Source organism: Procambarus clarkii, chromosome 1 (genome assembly GCF_040958095.1).
Source record: "Procambarus clarkii isolate CNS0578487 chromosome 1, FALCON_Pclarkii_2.0, whole genome shotgun sequence".
Lineage (NCBI taxonomy): Eukaryota > Metazoa > Arthropoda > Malacostraca > Decapoda > Cambaridae > Procambarus > Procambarus clarkii.
In genome coordinates, this window is record NC_091150.1 from 23,867,714 (window position 1) to 23,888,132 (window position 20,419).

At 44.8% G+C, this 20,419-nt stretch overlaps 1 protein-coding gene across 2 annotated transcripts in view; it reads right to left on the reverse strand.

Moving 5' to 3' along the window:
• Mms19 (MMS19 nucleotide excision repair protein) overlaps positions 1-20,419 on the reverse strand; it is a 231,306-nt gene that overhangs the window by 188,579 nt on the left and 22,308 nt on the right. For both annotated transcript variants that reach the window (XM_069322871.1, XM_069322820.1), the window contains exon 3: positions 6,359-6,503. In XM_069322871.1, the coding sequence (XP_069178972.1) occupies positions 6,359-6,503 (145 nt within the window). The remainder of the gene's footprint in view (positions 1-6,358; positions 6,504-20,419) is intronic.

Genomic DNA, 20,419 nt, shown 5'->3' on the forward strand with positions numbered 1-20,419 from the left:
AAGTTGCATATTTTTAGTTGAGGTGCCGCATAGGAATAACTTTGTTGATTTATTTTCATTGTTTCTCAATTTATTAATTTAGTCTTTTCATGATAACAGGTTGTATTTGTATGTCAAAGTTACTGTCTATTATGTAAAACTTTGAAAATATAAGTATGTATGGATATACAAGGAAAGATATAAAGACACCCACATACTTATTCATAATAATGTAGTGGCACCTCGACATACGATTGCCCCTACTTACGATAATTTCGAGTTACGATGTAAATTTCATCGAAAAATGCGACTCGACATCCGATGGTGTCGTTGACTTCCGATATTTGTTGGTACACGTTCGGGTCGACCAAGCCCGTGGTTCCCAGTCACGCGGCCGACCTGCCTCGGTTTACTACAGCTGCCCGCTTAGTGACGATCGCGTCTATAAGAAATTCCGCTTTTGTGGCGATTTTTTGCATTTTGAACATTAAAGTAATTATTATATATCATGCTATGAGTCCCAGGGAAGTCAGTGGTAAGACTCAACATACGAAAACCCATGTAAGGATGACCATAGAGCAGAAACAAGAGTACAGAATGTCTCTTCCTCAACAATTAAGAAAATGTGTGCAGTATGGGAAGAATTGCAAACCTTTGCTGAAACGACTCACCCAAATCAAGCTGCAGCAGGCCGTTGCCTTAATTAACCTATTCAATGACACTGTGATGCATCATTACAGACAAATGTTAAAACGAAGGGAAAAACAAATGTCTCTTGACAAATTTGTAGTGAGACAAACAAGCACTGAACCACAACCAGGTCCTAGTGGTATTCAGGCAAAACGTAGGAGAGAGAGTACCCCAGAGAAAACATCACTGCCTGATGTGATAATGGCAGGGGACTCCCCTTCCAAACAGTAACAACTCTCCTCCTCCCCCCTCATCACCATCTTCCATACACCATCAAGAGCCCTCCATAAAGGTAAGATGAACTTTGGTACTGTATTGTAGTTAGAAAAAAACCAGCGTTGAATGTAATGAAACGCCATTTTCTGGGTGAGTCCCGGAAGCTACCCGGAGCTATCCATGGCTGATATGGATACCCTAACTATTTTGCATCAGTCGATGTGGGTGGAGTTCTAGGCCTACCGGGGACCACGAGCCAGAACCTGGCCCCCTCAGAGAGCCACGGGGAGCAATGGCCCATAGAAATGCACATGTGATTTGGAGCATTCTGTATCTGCCATCGACCGGGACAGGCACCCAGAAAGGTAAGCGCCACAAAACAAACCCCTATTCTGGTTAACAACAAAAATCGACAAACGAGTGGACAGAACTCCCCCAGGAAAACGAACTAACAAGCATGACGTCACACGAACCGCGCCGCATGTCTGCGCAGCTCCCCCCTTCCCCCTCCCCGGGAGGGGGAAGGGCAAGCCCCAGACCCCCGCGCCGGCAATCCCCGCCCCAGTTCTGAGGCTGGATATCAAAACCGCGAAAAAAACGCCGATCGGAGGGCGGGAGGGTGCCCGGGAGCCTCCGGGACTTTCATTACATTCAACGCTGGTTTTCTGGAGGGAGCCCCTACGGCTCCCCGGAGCTACTTCACCAAAGACTACCAAAGAAAACAGGGGGACACACCCGGGAGGCGGTCGGTGAACCACTCCTCAACACGAAGTCGAGACAACAACCCAAGGACCCCTCCGGAAAGCAGCAGACACAACATTCGCCAGAAAAAGGGAGAACGGCCGCAGACGAAGAAACCCATGACCACGACCATAGGAGCCAAAAACCACTGCGCCTGAGAAGAGTATGAAGCTCTGCCACACGACCCCCAGAGGCCAATGCCAACATACAAAAAAAAAAAAAAAAAAAAAAAAAAAAAAGAGCCGAGGCAAAGCAAACCTGACCCCAAGGAGCCACAACCACCAAGGAGAAGAAAAACAGGAGAGTACCCTGTCCAAAGACCAGGGAGGCACAGGCAGTGCATAAGCAGGCCGGAGGTGAAACAATGCACGAGACAGCCTGCGAAACGGCACAGAAGGAACATTGATACTGAAAGCTAGCAGCAGAAGCCAAGGTGCCAGACCCAGGAACGCCCCCAAGCGCCTCTACATCCTCCGTAAGCCAATCCTATGACAGCCCCAGGAGGAAAAAGAAAACGCAGGACCAAAACCAAAATGCCACAAGCGTGCAAGTCCACATCCACAAGTGCAGCCGACAGGGAAAGAACCCACATAAGGAGCCGCCCCGCACCAACATCCTGCAGAAGGGCAGGAGCGAAGACTCATTAAGAGGAGCAAAATCGCCCCCAGGAAAACGAGTAGTGCCGAGACAGCGCGAAGAGAAGAGATATGTACAAAAGAACAACAACCAAAAGAAGCAAACACAAAGGACGAAGGCACAAAAACCCCGTCGCACCTGAGACCAAAAGTCATGCAGAAACCCCAAGAAGAGGGGGACATGACGGAGAAGGCCCGTCCCAGAAAAAGGGGCGAAGACAGTAGAAAAGCACCCACCGACAGGACGGAAGCAACGGGCACAATAGACAAGGAAACCGAGCCCAAGGAAGGGCCGACGCCCACAAAGCACGTGCGGAGAGGGGGAACGGAAAAACCCCACACCACAAAACTGCAAGCCCTGCCCAGAGAGGTAGAAATACCCCGGTGGGGACCAACGGGGCCTAAGGCCCCTCACGTTAGCCCCACCCCAGCCCCGGGAACCCACCCTGCAGGCCCCGGGGCCGAGCTGTCCCCTCAAAGCCCCAGTGTCAAGAAAAACTCCGGGGCAGTCGTGAAAAACACCAAGAAAGGGAGCCCACTAGGCTCTGGAACTTGAACGGAAATGGAGGATAGGCAAAGGGCGAGACGAAGACCCCAAGCTCATCCCCAGCCAGCACAACGAGGCGAGGACGAGACAGAGAATCCAAGGAACATGGAAAAACCAGGCCCGGCACAGCAAGACCAGCAAGGAAGGAGGGCCCCAGAGGGAGCACGGAAGTGCCGAACATAATGCCACGCAGCTGCAGTACCAAAACCGCAGCAAAACGTCACCACACTCCCCGAGGAAGCAACAGAGAAGATAGATAAATCGTACACGAGTGGCACACAAGGGGACACAGGCGGAAACCGAGCACCCAACTGAGCCACAGGGACAGTAGAAGAAACGTGTGCAGTGTAATAGGCAATCGAAGGAACACATTAGGCAGCCCAACTTGGGCTGACCCCATACACAGCCCCAAGAGCAGAGACGAGAGTGCCCATGAAGCACAGAATCCGCTCGACAGGCAAACGACAGGGAAGAGGTGGAACCAAAGAGCCAGAACCCAATCCTGCAAGCACAAGGAGGTGAGCACAAAACACCCTCGACACAGGAAAACGTACCACTGAACAGGCACCCCCACCGTTGCACTGTGGAACAAGGTGGAAGCGGGGCCCCGAACTCAAGCAAGGTTAGACTACAAGGAGCTACAAGGAGCCCAAAACGGCGACAAGGAGCCCAAAACGGCTACAAAGGAGCGCAAACGGCTACAAAGGAGCGCAAACGGTTACTAAGGAGCCCAAACGGCTATAAAGGAGCCCAAATTGTCCAGAACAGAAGGAACCAGTATGGAGACAAACTCTGGGACATGCAGGAGGTAAGCCGCAAAGGCCAACCACACCGCACGCGAAGAGATGCGTGTAGCCGAAAACCTCCGGAAGACGGAACCGAAGAAACCACAGGGACACGGAACTGAACCCGGGGAGGAGCAGAACCCAAGCCCAAATCGTACGCAGAGGGGGGAAAGAAAACCCCACTCCTCGCAACAGTAAGCCCCGCTCAGAAGGACGGAATCCAGGCGGGGCAATGGAGCCCAAGGCCCCCAAGGCCGCTCCTCCCCAACCCCAGGAGCCACTACACCAGGCCCCGGGGCCGAGTTGACCTCCAAAGCCCCGCCCCACAAGAAAAAGCCGGGGCAGCCGAGAGAGCTGGAAGAGAAGGGGCCCACTGGTCAGACCCCGGAGCATCGGCCGGAGGAACAGACTCGAATGCCTCCGCAGCTACCCCGGACGGGGCAACCCCCGAAACTGCCCAAGTCTCAGAACCTCTAACCCCGCCCCGACCCCGAAGCCTACAGATGCGTAGGGGCCGGAAGCAGGAGGGGGAAAAACAAGGGGGCGTAGAAGAACCAAGGCCGAAGCGACCAAAACCCCCAAGTCTGGGTCCCCACACAAGCGGGGCAGCATCGGGGCGTCCAAGGAAGCGACAAACCTGAGCGCGTTGCAACAACCTACCCTGCAACGCGCGAGCTGCCTGCACCCACGGGAATTCATCAGCAGACTGGGTGAATGGAGTCACGAACAAGCAACAAAGCTCGCAGGACTCAGGGTCGAATGTGTCACCGACCCAACAGGCAGCATGACGGACACAAAAACAAGGAGAGTCACCCTGAGACAAAGGGACAGAGCAACCCTCAACTCGCACAAAGCGAGAGGGGGCGCAAGGGTCTCCACTATCGGACCCGAGAGCCCCCAGGGAGTTTCCCAGGGCCCCTAGACTGGGTCTGCTAAGGGTTATCCCAGGCAGGGCACTGCTAACCGGCGCCCCAAACTACCAAGCAAACTGCTAAAGCTGAACCCACGGGATGTGTCCACCCGTGAGGGCGAAGCAGGGGGTGCCACCACACAAACGACCCTAATATAAGGGGGGGGGGGAACACAAGGCAGACCCCCCTACCAGGCAAAAACAAATATAAAAGAAAAACCACACAAGTGGACAACGTACCCAGAGGGAACAGAGCCGGCCACTGTCATAGGTGAAAACTAGCTACGCAGTACCCTGCGCCCCACCAGTGCTATAACTACCACTTACCCCAAGGCAAACAAGGGAGGAAAACCCCCAAACACTCGGGGCGGCCAAACGCCAAGCAGCGAAAAGCCAACAGAAGTAGACCCAAGGTGACTTGTGGAAGGCAACCCCAAGCCCCAAGGGCGGTACTTACAGGTCACTCAGGGAAGGTGACCCTAAGCACATGCAGCCCGAGTACCTGAGAATACTACTCCCAGCTCACACGACTACCGTAAGAGCAGCACTGCAAACAAGTCACAGCACTGAGACAAGACCGGAGCTGGAGCCACACGACCGTGCATTATCCCATCAGCCGAGGAACTGGGGCGGGGGTCTGGGGCTCCCCCTTCCCCCTCCCGGGGAGGGGGGAGCTGCCCAGACATGAGGCGCGGCTCGTGTGACGTCATGCTTGTTAGTTCGTTTTCCTGGGGGAGTTCTATCCAATCGTTTGTCGATTTTTGTTGTTAACCAGAATAGGGGTTTGTTTTGTGGCGCTTACCTTTCTGGGTGCCTGTCCCGGTCGATGGCAGATATAGAATGCTCCAAATCACATGTGCATTTCTATGGGCCATTGCTCCCCGTGCCTCTCTGAGGGGGCCAGGTTCTGGCTCGTGGTCCCCGGTAGGCCTAGAACTCCACCCACATCGACTGATGCAAAATAGTTAGGGTATCCATATCAGCCATAGATAGCTCCAGGGAGCCGTAGGGGCTCCCCCCAGAAAAACATTGTATTCAGTATAAAATGTATTTGTATGTTAATATTTTGGAGGGTGGGGAATGGATTATTTCAATTCCCTTTATTTCTTTAGGGAAAAATCGCTTCGACTTACGATATTTCGACTTACGATCCGTCTCTGGGAACGGATTAGCATCGTAAGTCGAGGCCCCATTGTACATGTATAAATATATTTTAAGCCTAAATCTTAAAATTGCACATAGCACACATTTTGCCTCAAATATATACATGGTAATCACTCATTTGCTGTTGCTAAAAGTTTAGTGTCTCCTCTGTGGCTGCCCTAAACATTCAGATACTGGATGGTGATGTTGCCAAGCAATGGTCATCATTTTCTTACAAAGGCCCTAGAACGAAAGTGAGGGACTCTGGATTTTTTTTCAAGATGGGGAATGGTTACTGGTGGTCTGAGGAAGCAGATGTGAGCTCTATGTGTGCGTAGGACTATTTTAACTATTTTAAATATGCAAATCATATATATATATGATTTGCATATTTATATGATTATAAATATAAATCATATATATATGATTTGCGCCGTTTTGTGACAGTTACTCAAATCATATATGAATGATTTGTGTTGGTTAAGGGTTAAGAGAATACCATTCTTCAGAGGTAACCAGAGATCAATCAGGGTTGAAGAGCAACCAAGGACATCCTTGGAATTTTCTTCCCAGCCCCGGAAACCCTAGGAAATGAAAGTTCAAGGGCACATCCAGATCCTATGCCATTTTAGGGAAAATGGGACACCACATATATAAATCTCATCCTGTAACTACACAAAGGTTATCATACAGTACTTAGGAAATTACTTGCCTTCTAATTTGTCCACTAGACAATATTTAAGAAAGGTGTAGACGTTTCTTCTATCAGACTGGATCTGTGACTGGCAATGTACATCACGGAACAGTCCTTGTAAAAGACTTGTTATATCTTCCCTCTTAATATTTTTCTGCTTTACCTGAAAAATGTAGTACAGTATATTATAGAGAGTGAGTCACAATAATGTGGTTGAAGCATATAACCCAACCTGAACATGGGTAGTTGACACATGGAATGTATTGAAGTAAGGCAGTTGAAGCCATTTCATCGACAACTAAAACAAAAAAATGAAAATGTTAATTTTGAGACAATAATTATCACATGAGGAATAAACAGCTAGAAGTCAGGGCATAAAGAGCTAGATCTCCCTCCCTCGTCACTGATAGGCAAGCACATACCGGGCCTGGTAGCCTGGTGGATAGCGAGCAGGACTCGTAATTCTGTGGCGCCGGTTCGATTCCCGCACCAGGCAGAAACAAATGGGCAAAGTTTCTTTCACCCTGAATGCCCCAGTTACCTAGCAGTAAATAGGTACCTAGGAGTTAGTCAGCTGTCACGGGCTGCTTCCTGGGGGGTGTGTATGTGTGTGTGTGGTGTGGAAAAAAAAAAGTAGTTAGTAAACAGTTGAGAGGCGGGCCGAAGGAGCAAAGCTCAACTCCCGCAAACAACTAGGTGAATACTAAGTGAATACACAAAATGCAAGCGTCAAGGTTTTGATCAATATCCTGAACCCCTATCTTGAGATCTTGAGGTTATCTTGAGATGATTTCGGGGCTTTTGTGTCCCCGCGGCCCGGTCCTCGACCAGGCCTACACCCCCAGGAAGCAGCCCGTGACAGCTGACTAACACCCAGGTACCAATTTTACTGCTAGGTAACAGGGGCATAGGGTGAAAGAAACTCTGCCCATTGTTTCTCGCCAGCGCCTGGGATTGAACCCTGGACCACAGGATCACAAGTCCCGCGTGCTGTCCGCTCGGCCGACTGGCTCCCCCCTAACATGTGTGACAAAATAAAAGAGAGAGTGAGTGAGTTAATATAAGGCAAGATGGAGGGTGTGCAGCAAGGAGACGAGGAGTAATCAGAGAAGTAAAGCATGAAAACCCAGCTAATAGGAGAACATGACAACAGTTTCTTATTCTCATGCTTTTTGTGTCCATCAATTGCTCACTTCCTTTCGGCTCGCCTTCCCTCAGGCCTTGTAGTGACTTTCACTCACACTTCATAAGACACGGCATGACAAGGTTCCAGGACGGACCAAAACATCATCACTTTCACTTCATTATATAGGTGATGGTTGAGTTAAATGTGATACATTATGTTGTAAAACTTTTAAAGTGTGTGTGTGTGTGTGTATATATATATATGTATATATATTATATATATATATATATATATATATATATATATATATATATATATATATATATATATATATATATATATATATATATATATATATATATATATAGTAGTATATTTTGGTAGCAGTCTTTCCTGTAGACATAGATTATTAAATATGACCGAAAAAGTAAGATTAATAATTTTAACACGAATTTTCTCAATCTTTCGTACATTTCTTTTCACTATTGGAGGTAATTCAAAAATCAATTCTCCAAAATTCATTTTTATTTCTAGTCTGACGCGACACTTGAGCGCGTTTCGTAAAACTTATTACATTTTCAAAGACTTTAGTTAACACATACACAACTGAATAGAACTTACACATCTCCGATTTTGTTTATATCTACATTTGAGTGAGGTGGATGGGGTGAGGTGGTATTTAATAAGGTATTAATTTCATCAACACAAGACAGAACATGAAACAATGGGTATTGAATAGAAGTGATTGTAGAAAGCCTATTGGTCCATATTTCTTGATGCTTCTATATTGGAGCGGAGTCTTGAGGTGGGTAGAATATAGTTGTGCATTAATTGGCTGTTGATTGCTGGTGTTGACTTCTTGATGTGTAGTGCCTCGCAAACGTCAAGCCGCCTGTTATCGCTGTATCTATCGATGATTTCTGTGTTGTTTACTAGGATTTCTCTGGCGATGGTTTGGTTGTGGGAAAAGATTATATGTTCCTTAATAGAGCCCTGTTGCTTATGCATCGTTAAACGCCTAGAAAGAGATGTTGTTGTCTTGCCTATATACTGGGTTTTTTGGAGCTTACAGTCCCCAAGAGGGCATTTGAAGGCATAGACGACGACGGTCTCTTTTAAAGCGTTCTGCTTTGTGTCTGGAGGGTTTCTCATGAGTAGGCTGGCCGTTTTTCTGGTTTTATAGTAAATCGTCAGTTGTATCCTCTGATTTTTGTCTGTAGGGATAACGTTTCTATTAACAATATCTTTCAGGACCCTTTCCTCCGTTTTATGAGCTGTGGAAAAGAAGTTCCTGTAAAATAGTCTAATAGGGGGTATAGGTGTTGTGTTAGTTGTCTCTTCAGAGGTTGCATGGCGTTTCACTTTCCTTCTTATGATGTCTTCGACGAAACCATTGGAGAAGCCGTTGTTGACTAGGACCTGCCTTACCCTACAGAGTTCTTCGTCGACTTGCTTCCATTCTGAGCTGTGGCTGAGAGTATGGTCGACATAAGCGTTAACAACACTCTTCTTGTACCTGTCTGGGCAGTCGCTGTTGGCATTTAGGCACATTCCTATGCTCGTTTCCTTAGTGTAGACTGCAGTGTGGAAACCTCCTCTCTTTTCCATGACTGTTACATCTAGAAAGGGCAGCTTCCCATCCTTTTCCATCTCGTAAGTGAAACGCAGCACGGAACTCTGCTCAAATGCCTCCTTCAGCTCCTGCAAATGTCTGACATCAGGTACCTGTGTAAAAATGTCGCCAACATATCTGCAATATATGGCCGGTTTCAAGTTCATGTCGACTAAGACTTTTTGCTCGATGGTACCCATGTAGAAGTTTGCAAACAGGACACCTAGGGGAGAACCCATGGCGACCCCACCTACTTGCTTATACATGTGCCCATCCGGGCTCAAGAAGGGTGCCTCTTTAGTACAAGCTTGGAGTAGTTTCCTTAGAATATTTTCTGGTATGTCAAGAGGAGTACAGGCCGGATCACAATACACTCTGTCGGCTATCATCCCGATTGTCTCGTCCACAGGTACGTTGGTAAACAGTGATTCTACGTCCAACGAGGCTCTTATCCCTGTGGCCCGTGTGCCCCGCAGTAAGTCAACAAATTCCTTTGGAGACTTCAGGCTGAAGTCTCTTGACGTCTGCGAGGCACTACACATTAAGAAGTCAACACCAGCAATTCAACAGCCAATTAATGCACATCTATATTCTACCCACCTCAAGACTCCGCTCCAATATAGAAGCATCAAGAAATATGGACCGATAGGCTTTCTACTATCACTTCCATTCAATACCCATTGTTTCGTGTTCTGTCTTGTGTTTATGAATTTAATACCCTATTAATACCACCTCACCCCATCCACCTCACTCAAATGTAGATATAAACAAATCGAAGATGTGTAAGTTCTATTCAGTTGTGTATGTGTAAACTAAAGTCTTTGAAAATGTAATAAGTTTTACAAAACGCGCTCAAGTGTCGCGTCAGACTAGAAATAAAAATGAATTTTGGAGAATTGATTTTTGAATTACCACCAACAGTGAAAAGAAACGTACGAAAGATCGAGAAAATTCGTGTTAGAATTATTAATCTTACTTTTTCGGTCATATTTAATAATATATGTCTACAGGAAAGACTACTACCAAAATATACTAATATATATATATATATATATATATATATATATATATATATATATATATATATATATATATATATATATATATATATATGTATATATATATATATATATATATATATATATATATATATATATATATATCGTACCTAGTAGCCAGAACACACTTCTCAGCCTACTATGCAAGGCCCAATTTGCCTAATAAGCCAAGTTTTCATGAATTAATTGTTTTTCGACTACCTAACATACCTAACCTAACCTAACCTAACTTTTTCGGCTACCTAACCTAACCTAACCTATAGAGATAGGTTAGGTTAGGTTTGGTAGGGTTGGTTAGGTTCGGTCATATATCTACGTTAATTTTAACTCCAATAAAAAAAAAATTGACCTCATACATAATGAAATGGGTAGCTTTATCATTTCATAAGAAAAAAATTAGAGAAAATATATTAATTCATGAAAACTTGGCTTATTAGGCAAATCGGGCCTTGCATAGTAGGCCAAAAAGTGAGTTCTGGCTACTAGGTACGACATATATATATATATATATATATATATATATATATATATATATATATATATATATATATATATATATATATATATATATATACAAATTCGTAAACACACACAGGTATAATCTCTCTCAACTTGTTGCTAGGCAAGGAAGTGAATGAGATGTATGTCAAGTTTTGTGAAATACAGTACAACCTCGATTCAACGTACCCCGATTCAACGAATCTCCGGCTAGTTCGCACACTTTTCAGGCCGGGTTTACTTATCCGGTTCGACGAACAATGGTTCGCTGAAGCGGGGGATGTTCGGATTTGCTTACGACGTCGAGACAGAGTTCACAGACTGGTGGAAAACTTTCACATCCTATCACAGATTACAATTAATAATTCCTACATATGACAAGTTGGATCACACAAATGGATCACACAAATGGACCAGACAAGTGGACCACACAAGTGGACCACAAGTGGTCCACAAGCTTACGATGTTGGGACAGAGTTCACAGAGTGGTGGAAAACTGTCTCATTCTATCACAGATTACAATTAATAATTCCTTCATAAGACAAGTTGGATCACACAAGTGAACCACACAACAAGTGAATCATATGAACCAAACACCAGCCAGAATGGTCCATAAGAAGTGACGCATATTAACCAAACACCAGCCAGAGTGGTCCACACAAGTGAACGACTGAGTTTCAATGATTTTCATTCACCAATTTGTGGCACACGAATCTTTGTAAATTAATTTAAAGGCTGAAGCGTGAATAGCTAGCTAATGTGTTGAAATCTTCTTATATACATTTTCTGTGATGAAACAAGACGAGTGAGGGGTTGACAGATAAGGGAATACTGTACAGTAAACCTCACTTTACAGTGAGGTTTCCCTCACTTTCGTCTGTGTTGTCATAGTTCAGTGACCCATGACTTTGAACGTTTCACATTAATAAAGCATTTCTAAAACTGGTGTTTTAATAACTCTTTATTATCCTAATTAAACTAAACTAAATAAAACCAAAAATATACTGTAATAAGATAGATATCTGCCATTTGAGAAATTATTCATGTTATTGGCAGCACAACTCCAGCACGAGTGGACGGGTTTAATCCCTGTCCACACAACACCATGCTTGTTGTGTTCGATTTTGTCACCACAGTTCAGTGATCTACAGCTTTGAAATAATAAAATTAATAAATCAGTTCCAAAGTAAGTACAATGGGGCCTCGACTTACGATGCTAATCCATTCCCTGAGACGGATCGTAAGTCAAAATATCATAAGTCGAAGCGATTTTTCCCATAAGAAATAAAGGGATTTGAATTAATCCATTCCCCACCCTCCAAAATATAAACATACAAATACATTTTATACCGAACACAATACAGTACCAAAGTTTTACTTACCTTTATGGAGGGCTCTTGATGGCATATGGAAGATGGTGATGAGGGGGAAGGTGGAGAGTTGTTACTGTTTGGAAGAGGAGTCCCCTTCCATTATCACATCAGGCAGTGATGTTTTCTCTGGGGTACTCTCTCTCTCCTACGTTTTGCCTGAATACCACTAGGACCTGGTTGTGGTTCAGTGCTTGTTTGTCTCACTACAAATTTGTCAAGAGACATTTGTTTTTCCCATCTTTTTAACGTTAGTCGGTAATGATGCATCACAGTGTCATTGAATAGGTTAAGGCAACGACAAAATGCAGCTTGATTTGGGCGAGTCGTTTCAGCAAAGGTTTGCTATTCTTCCCATATTGCACACATTTTCTTAATTTTTGAGGAAGAAACATCTTCTACTGGCACATCCTCCCCTGAAGAAATTTCCTCAGCTACCTCTTCTTGCTGCTCCTTTTGAAGGGCTTGGAGTTCTTCGGTGGTCAGTTCTTCGTTGTGTTCTACCACCAACTCCTCCACATCAGCACCATCCAACTCCAAACCCAATTGCTGACCCAGAGAAACAATTTCCTCAACGAGAGGCACTTTAGGTTCAGGCTCAAACCCCTCAAAGTCTCGTTCTGCAACACATTCAGGCCACAGTTTTCTCCAGCCAGAGATCATGGTTCTTACAGTCACTTCTTGTCAGGCTTTGTCAACAAGTTTTAAAGCACTATATAGGTTAAAATGGTTTTTCCAGAACTCTTTGAGGGCGAGGTTTGTGGCATTTGTCACTTCGACACATCTCCGGAAAAGTGCCCTTTCATAAAGTTTCTTAAAAGTGGCAATGATTTTCTGGTCCATAGGCTGAAGTAGAGGAGTGATGTTGGGAGGAAGGAACTTTACTGTAAGAAACTTAAATTCCTCATCCAATGAATACTCCAAGCCTGGAGGATGGGCAGGAGCATTATCGAGGAGAAGCAGGGCCTTGAGTGGCAAACTGTTCTCCTGCAAATATTTTTTGATGGCACACCACCATATTCACCCACTCTGTAAAAAACTGCCTAGTCACCCATGCCTTAGCATTAGCCTTCCACATCACACACATTTTGTGTTTCTGCACATTATATTTTTTGAAAAGCCTTGGATTTTCAGAATGATACACAAGCAATGGTTTAATTTTCAAATCGCCACTCGCATTACCACACAACACAAGAGTAAACTGATCTTTCATAGGCTTGTGTCCCGGGCAATGACTTTTCCTCCTTGGTAATGTATGTTTTCTTTGGCAATCTTTTCCAGAATAGCCCTGTCTTGTCACAATTAAACACTTGTTGTGGTAGGTGTGCCTCACTCTGCACAAAATCTTTAAATTCGCCAATGAATCTTTCATGCGCTGGTTTGTCTGCGCTGGCAGCCTCCCCATGCCTCACAACACTCTGAATTCCACTTTTTTCTAAATTTCTCAAACCATCCCCTGCTCGCCTTAAACTCTTTCACTTCTGCATCACTCGTTCCAGGGGTTTTCTTTAAAAGGTCATCATGCAATTTTCTTGCCTTTTCACAAATGATGGCCTCCGAAACGCTATCACCCGCTTACTCCTTGTTGTGTATCCAAATTAATAATAACTGTTCAACATCCTCAAATGTTTGTGTTCTATGTTTCGTGATTATTGATACGCCTTTTGCCACCTTGGCACTCATAATGTCCTTTTTCTTAGCCAGTATGGTGGATATCGTTGACTGAGATTTGTTGTACTGCCTGGCCAGTTCACCTACCCGCACACCATCTTCTTATTTACGAATTATCTCTTGTTTCTGCTCTATGGTCATTCTTACATGGGATCTCATATGTTGAGCCTTACCACTGACTTTCTTGGGACTCATGGCGCGATAGATAATAATTACTTTAATGTTCAAAATGCAAAAAATCCCCACAATAGCGGAATATCTTATAGACGCGATCGTCACAAAGCGGCCAGCTGTAGTAAACTGAGGCAGGTCGGACCGCGTGACTGGGAACCACACGCTCAGTCGACCCGAACGTGTACCAACAAATATCGGATGTCGACGACACCATCGGATGTCGAGTCTCATTTTTCGATGAAATTTATATCGTAACTCGAATTTATCGTAAGTAGGGGCAATCGTATGTCTAGGTGCCACTGTATTTTTTATAGCTCTTATTACCGTAATAATGTTGCTAAACTAAATATGTAACCCAAAAATATATAATTTGATATAAATCGAATATTTGAGAGAAATTTATGTTACTGGAAATCGAACACAACACCAGGCAGTGTTTTGTTCGATTTCGTCGCCACAGTTCAGTGACCTACGGCTTCGAAATAATAAAATTAATAAATCAGTTCCAAAATAAGTATTTTTTATAGCTCTTATTATCGTAATAATGTTGCTAAACTAAATATATAACCCAAAAATATATAATTTGATGTAAATCGAATATTTAAGAGAAATTTATGTTACTGGATCAGGCTTAAACACCAGTCTACTGAAGGGTGTACGTATAGACTTAGTCTGTGTTCGTACAGTATGCACCCAGTGCCGTTAGCTTTGTCTGCGATTGACGTACAGTATTTATCCGCTGGTGGAAGAATAATTGTAGAATTTACCATTTTTTTACTACAGCTCTTTGGATACAAAACAAAATGTCTCAGGGGCTTACTAATAGTGCCTTATTAATGCCAAAAATGAAGCAATATTATGCAAGAACTAGTAGCAGAAAATCAACCAGCACGAGAACAGCCGTACCCAACATAAGAACAGCAGTACCAAGCACGAGAACAGCCGTACCCAGCACAAGAACAGCCGTACCCAGCACGAGAACAGCCGTACCCAGCACGAGAACAGCCATACCCAGCACGAGAACAGCCGTACCCAGCAAGAGAACAACCGTACCAAGCACGAGAACAGCCGTACCAAGCACGAGAACAGCCGTACCCAGCACGAGAACAGCCATAATCAGCACGAGAACAGCCATACCCAGCACAAGAACAGCCATACCCAGCACAAGAACAGCCGTACCCAGCACGAGAACAGCCGTACCCAGCACGAGAACAGCCATACCCAGCACGAGAACAGCCGTACCCAGCACGAGAACAGCCGTACCCAGCAAGAGAACAACCGTACCAAGCACGAGAACAGCCGTACCAAGCACGAGAACAGCCGTACCAAGCACGAGAACAGCCGTACCCAGCACGAGAACAGCCGAACCCAGCACGAGAACAGCCGTACCCAGCACGAGCACAGTTGTACCCAGCACTGGTACAACAGCCGTACCCAGCATGAGCACAGTTGTACCCAGCACTGGTACAACAGCCAGCACCAGCTCAGAAGCAGCTGAACCCACAGCAGCAGCGAGCACCAGCAAAGCTGATGCAAACATCTAAAAACATCGTGTGCGGTGTGAATAGTTACAACAAGTGTTAAATTTAAAGTTGCAGTAATTTTAGTGTACAATAGTTTTCATAAAACAGTATTGTAGTACTCAACATACAGCAGAACTACTTTTAATCAACACAGTGCTAACGGCATAATGCACTGCAGTACGTATTTACTGTAGAGCATTCACAACTTCACGAAACTTCAAGATGACATAACTTCAACAATAAGGTAAATTTATGAATTACAATATTTTTTAGTAGAGAAGTAATATATAGGTACAGTATGTAATATGATAATGCATTTTTATTGTGTACAAGAAAAATAAAGAATCCAATGCTCCAACGAACTGGGGTTGGTCCCATATAGTATGTTGAATCGAGGTTGTACTGTATATGATAAAGGCACAAAAAAATTTATACCAAAACAGAGATGCAGAACTAGGAAACAGGATTGGTTCAACAGAAATTGCGAGAGGGCCAGAGACCAAGACACAAAAATGGAATCAATACAGGAAGAGGCCAAACCCCCAAACATACCAGCGATACAAAGATGCGAGAAACAACTACACGGCAGTGAGGAGAGCGGCAGAAAGAAATTTTGAAAAAGAGATTGCAGACAAATGTAAAACAAAACCAGGTCTATTCTATAAATTCATAAACAACAAATTGCAGGTAAAAGATAATATTCAGAGGTTGAAAATGGGAAATAGATTCACAGAAAATGAAAATGAAATGTGTGAAACACTAAACAAAAAGTTCTAAAGTGTGTTTGTACAAAATGAAATCTTCAGGGAACCAGGCACAATAAGAATTCCAGAGAACAACATAGAGCACATAGAGGTGTCTAGAGACGAAGTGGAAAAAATGCTCAAGGAGCTAAGTAAGAACAAAGCAGTTGGTCCAGATGAAGTTTCACCATGGATTCTGAGAGAATGTGCACCTGAGCTCAGCATTCCACTTCAACTGATTTTTCAGGCATCCCTGTTTACAGGAGTTGTAGCCGATGTGTGGAAAAAGGCTTACATAGTTCCAATCTACAAAAGTGGAAGCAGGGAAGACCCCCTTAATTATAGACCGGTATCATTGACAAGTGTAATAGTCAAAATATTGGAGAAAATAATTAAGAATAAATGGGTAGAACACCTGGAGGAAAACGATATAATATCAGACAGACAGTATGGTTTTCGATCTGGAAGAGCCTGTGTAACGAACTTACTCAGTTTTTATGATCGAGCCACAGAGATTTTACAGGAAAGAGATGGTTGGGTTGACTGCATCTATCTGGACCAAAAAAAGACTTTCGACAGAGTTCCCCATAAGAGGTTGTTCTGGAAACTGGAACATATTGGAGGGGTGACAGATAAGCTACTAACATGGATGTAAAATTTCCTGACAGAAAAATGAGGGCCGTAATCAGAGGCAAGGTATCGGATTGGAGGAATGTCACAAGTGGAGTACCAGAAGGTTCAGTTCTTGCACCGGTAATGTTCATTGTCTACATAAACGATCTACCAGTGGGAATACAGAATTATATGAACATGTTTCTTGAGGTTATCTTGAGATGATTTCTGGGCTTTAGTGTCCCCGCGGCCCAGTCCTCGACCAGGCCTCCACCCCCAGGAAGCAGCCCATGACAGCTGACTAACACCCAGGTACCTATACCTGCTAGATAACAGGGGCATAGGGTGAAAGAAACTTTTGCCCATTGTTTCTCGCCGGCGCCCGGGATCGAACCCGGGACCACAGGATCACAAGTCCAGCGTGCTGTGAACTCAGCGGACCAGCTTTGCTGATGATGCTAAGATAATAGGGAAGATAAGAAACCTAGATGATTGTCATGACCTTCAAGAAGACCTGGACAAAATAAGTATATGAAACAACACTTGACAAATGGAATTTAAATGAGAATAAATGCCATGTTATGGAATGTGGAATTGGAGAACATAGACCCCACACAACCTATAAATTATGTGAGAAATCTTTAAAGAATTCTGACAAAGAAAGGGATCTAGGGGTAGTTCTAGATAGAAAACTGTCACCTGAGAACCACATTAAGAGGAGCAAGAACAAGAGGAACATTGTGAGAGGAGCCTATGCTACACTTTCTAACTTCAGAATTGCTTTTAAATACATGGATGGAGAAATACTAAAGAAATTGTTCACGACTTTTGTTAGACCAAAGTTGGAATATGCAGCGGTTGTATGGTGCCCATATCTTAAGAAGCACATCAACAAACTGGAAAAGGTGCAACGACATGCCACTAAGTGACTCCCAGAACTGAAGGACAAGAGCTACGAGGAGAGGTTAGAGGCATTAAATATGCAAAAACTAGAAGATAGAAGAAAAAGAGGTGATATGATCACTTCGTTCAAAATAATAACAAGAATCGATAAAATTGATAGGTGAAGAATTCCTGAGACCTGGAACTTCAAGAACAAGAAGTCATAGATTGAAACTAACGAAACAAAGCTGGCGGAGAAATATAAGAAACTTCACTTTTGTAAACAGAGTGCTAGACGGTTGGAACAAGTTAGGTGAGAAGGTGGTGGAGGCCAAAACCGTCAGTAATTTCAAAGCATTATATGACAAAGAGTGCTGGGGAGACGGGACACCACTAGCGTGGCTCTCATCCTGTAACTACACTTAGGTAATTACACACACACACATACAGTACATATACTAAAATAATTATAATAACTTTTCATTAACAAAATAAAACAACCTGGATTGGGTTGACAGGATCCATAACATTGTATATAAATCCTTAATCCTCATCTTCAGCCTTATAATCATGTTTTAATCTTTTATGGTGTTAGAAAAGGCACTAATGCAGAAGGGGAGAATAAGCAGTAAATAGCTCGAGAAAAGAGACAGAGAAGAAGGTGGAGATAAGAGGTTGGGGACGATCCAACTTCTGATGGGGATGAAGCTGCAAGTGGAGCAAGGCCATTGGAGACAGGGGCAGAGAAGCCAAATGAGTCACAAACGAGGCCTAGCCAAGTCTGAATCTGGGATGGAACTAACTGGGACTTCTGCCAGCTAACCACGAACCCGAACCTGGCAAGCTGGGAAAAAACCAGATCGCAGGCTAGCTGACATGCGGACTGATTGGGGACCTACACTGACCAGTTTTGAAGTAGGCCACCACGCAAACCCCTAAGAGTTTGTGTGTTAGTCGGGACACTACTGCGCATGCTCACCTGGTAAATACATGGGGGAGGCTAGATTCAATTCAAAGGGAAAAACCCTGAAGTGGTAAGCCTGATACTCCACAGTAAAACCTAGCCAGTTCATGAACCAGAGATATATAGCAATGTGCCAATACATATCCTGAAGGTCCAGGGACATCATCCAAGTTCTAGCCAGTAATAGCAGGTGAACTTAGGCCTAAGTGGTCATTCAGAAAGTCGGAACAGGAATGAAACTGTGCAATCCTGAAAGATCGAGGATGTACTGTAGGTCAGCAGAGTACTGCTTTAGGATTGGGAACAACCAGAACGCCCACCTATCGGACAAGGTCACCTCAGGCCCGAGTCCAGCTAAAAAGCAATTACCCAATGCAGTTTCAGTAAGGAATTCTAATCCGAATGCCCCCACCCCAAGACCGGGTAAGGACCAACAAATTAAACCAAAGGCCACAGGAAACAACCAGAAAAACACCACAAACCATGGGACCAGGGGCTGGCAAAATGAGCCAGTCCCCATTACCCCCCAACCCTATGGTGGCATCAAAGGGCAAACCACAAAGGGGTTGGCACACACCACGTGTGGGACTATCCTTCTGCGATACATACTGTATAATTACGTCATCAAAAGATCGCCAGACTGGATATTTGGGTTATTCAGCCAAAATTGCATCCAGATAACTTTCTGTCAAAACTTTACCATATCTGGACATAGGTCCCAATAACTGGAGATTTTGCCAAATAACCAAGATTGGCATCTGGAGACCTATGCCTACTAGAAAGCTCAAGGCCTTCAACCAGTGAGGCCTGAGCAGCTGGCCGTCAGCCGGGGACTAGAAAGTGTTAGCACTATCGCGCCCCGGGCATGCGTGCTGCCAACTTAGAGGTCACGCCCTCGGCATGCGGGCGAGAATGCGGGCAAGCGCGCGGCAACATTGAAATGTGTATACTCGTTTCAGTTTTCTCACCTTAATTCTTGTGTTACATCGTTCGTTTCGCTATCATTGTGTTCGCAATAGAATTCCCTACAGGTGTATATGCATATAATGTCCAAAAGCCTGTCATGACTCCCAACAGCAAAGCCTGAAGGCGGCAAAAGTTACCCGTGAGCGCACAAAATCAGTAAAATGTGTTTACTCGTTTCAGTTTTCTCACCTTAATTCTCGTGGTACGTCGTTCGTTTTGGTATCATTGTGTTTGGAATTAAATTCCCTGCAGGTATATATGCATATAATGTACAAAAGCCCGGCGTGATTACCCGCAGGAAAGCCTAAATTTACCCGTAAACGAGTATCAATTTGCACACCACAACCTAATGTGTATACTCGTTCAGTTTGATGACATCACTTTTCGTGTTACTTTTTCATTTTGGTATCTTGAGGTTATCTTGAGATGATTTCGGGGCTTTAGTGTCCCCGCGGCCCGGTCCTCGACCAGGCCTGCACCCCCAGGAAGCAGCTGACTAACACCTAGGTACCTGTTTTACTGCTAGGTAACAGGGGCATAGGGTGAAAGAAACTCTGCCCATTGTTTCTCGCCGGCGCCCGGGATGGCGGGTTCGATCAGCATACTTTTGAATACTCACCCAGCAGCATACTTTCATTTTGGTGGGGGGGGGAGACGGAAGAGGGGGAAGAGGGGGAAGGGGGGGAAGGGGGGGAAGGGGGGAAAGAGGGGGAAGGGGGGAGGGGGGAAAGAGGGGGAAGGGGGGAAGGGGGGGAAGGGGGGGAAGGGGGGGAAGGGGGGGAAGGGGGGGAAGGGGGGGGAAGGGGGGGAAGGGGGGAAAGGGGGGAAGGGGGGGAAGGGAGGGGGAAGGGGGGGGAGGAAAGGGGGGAGGAAGAGGGAA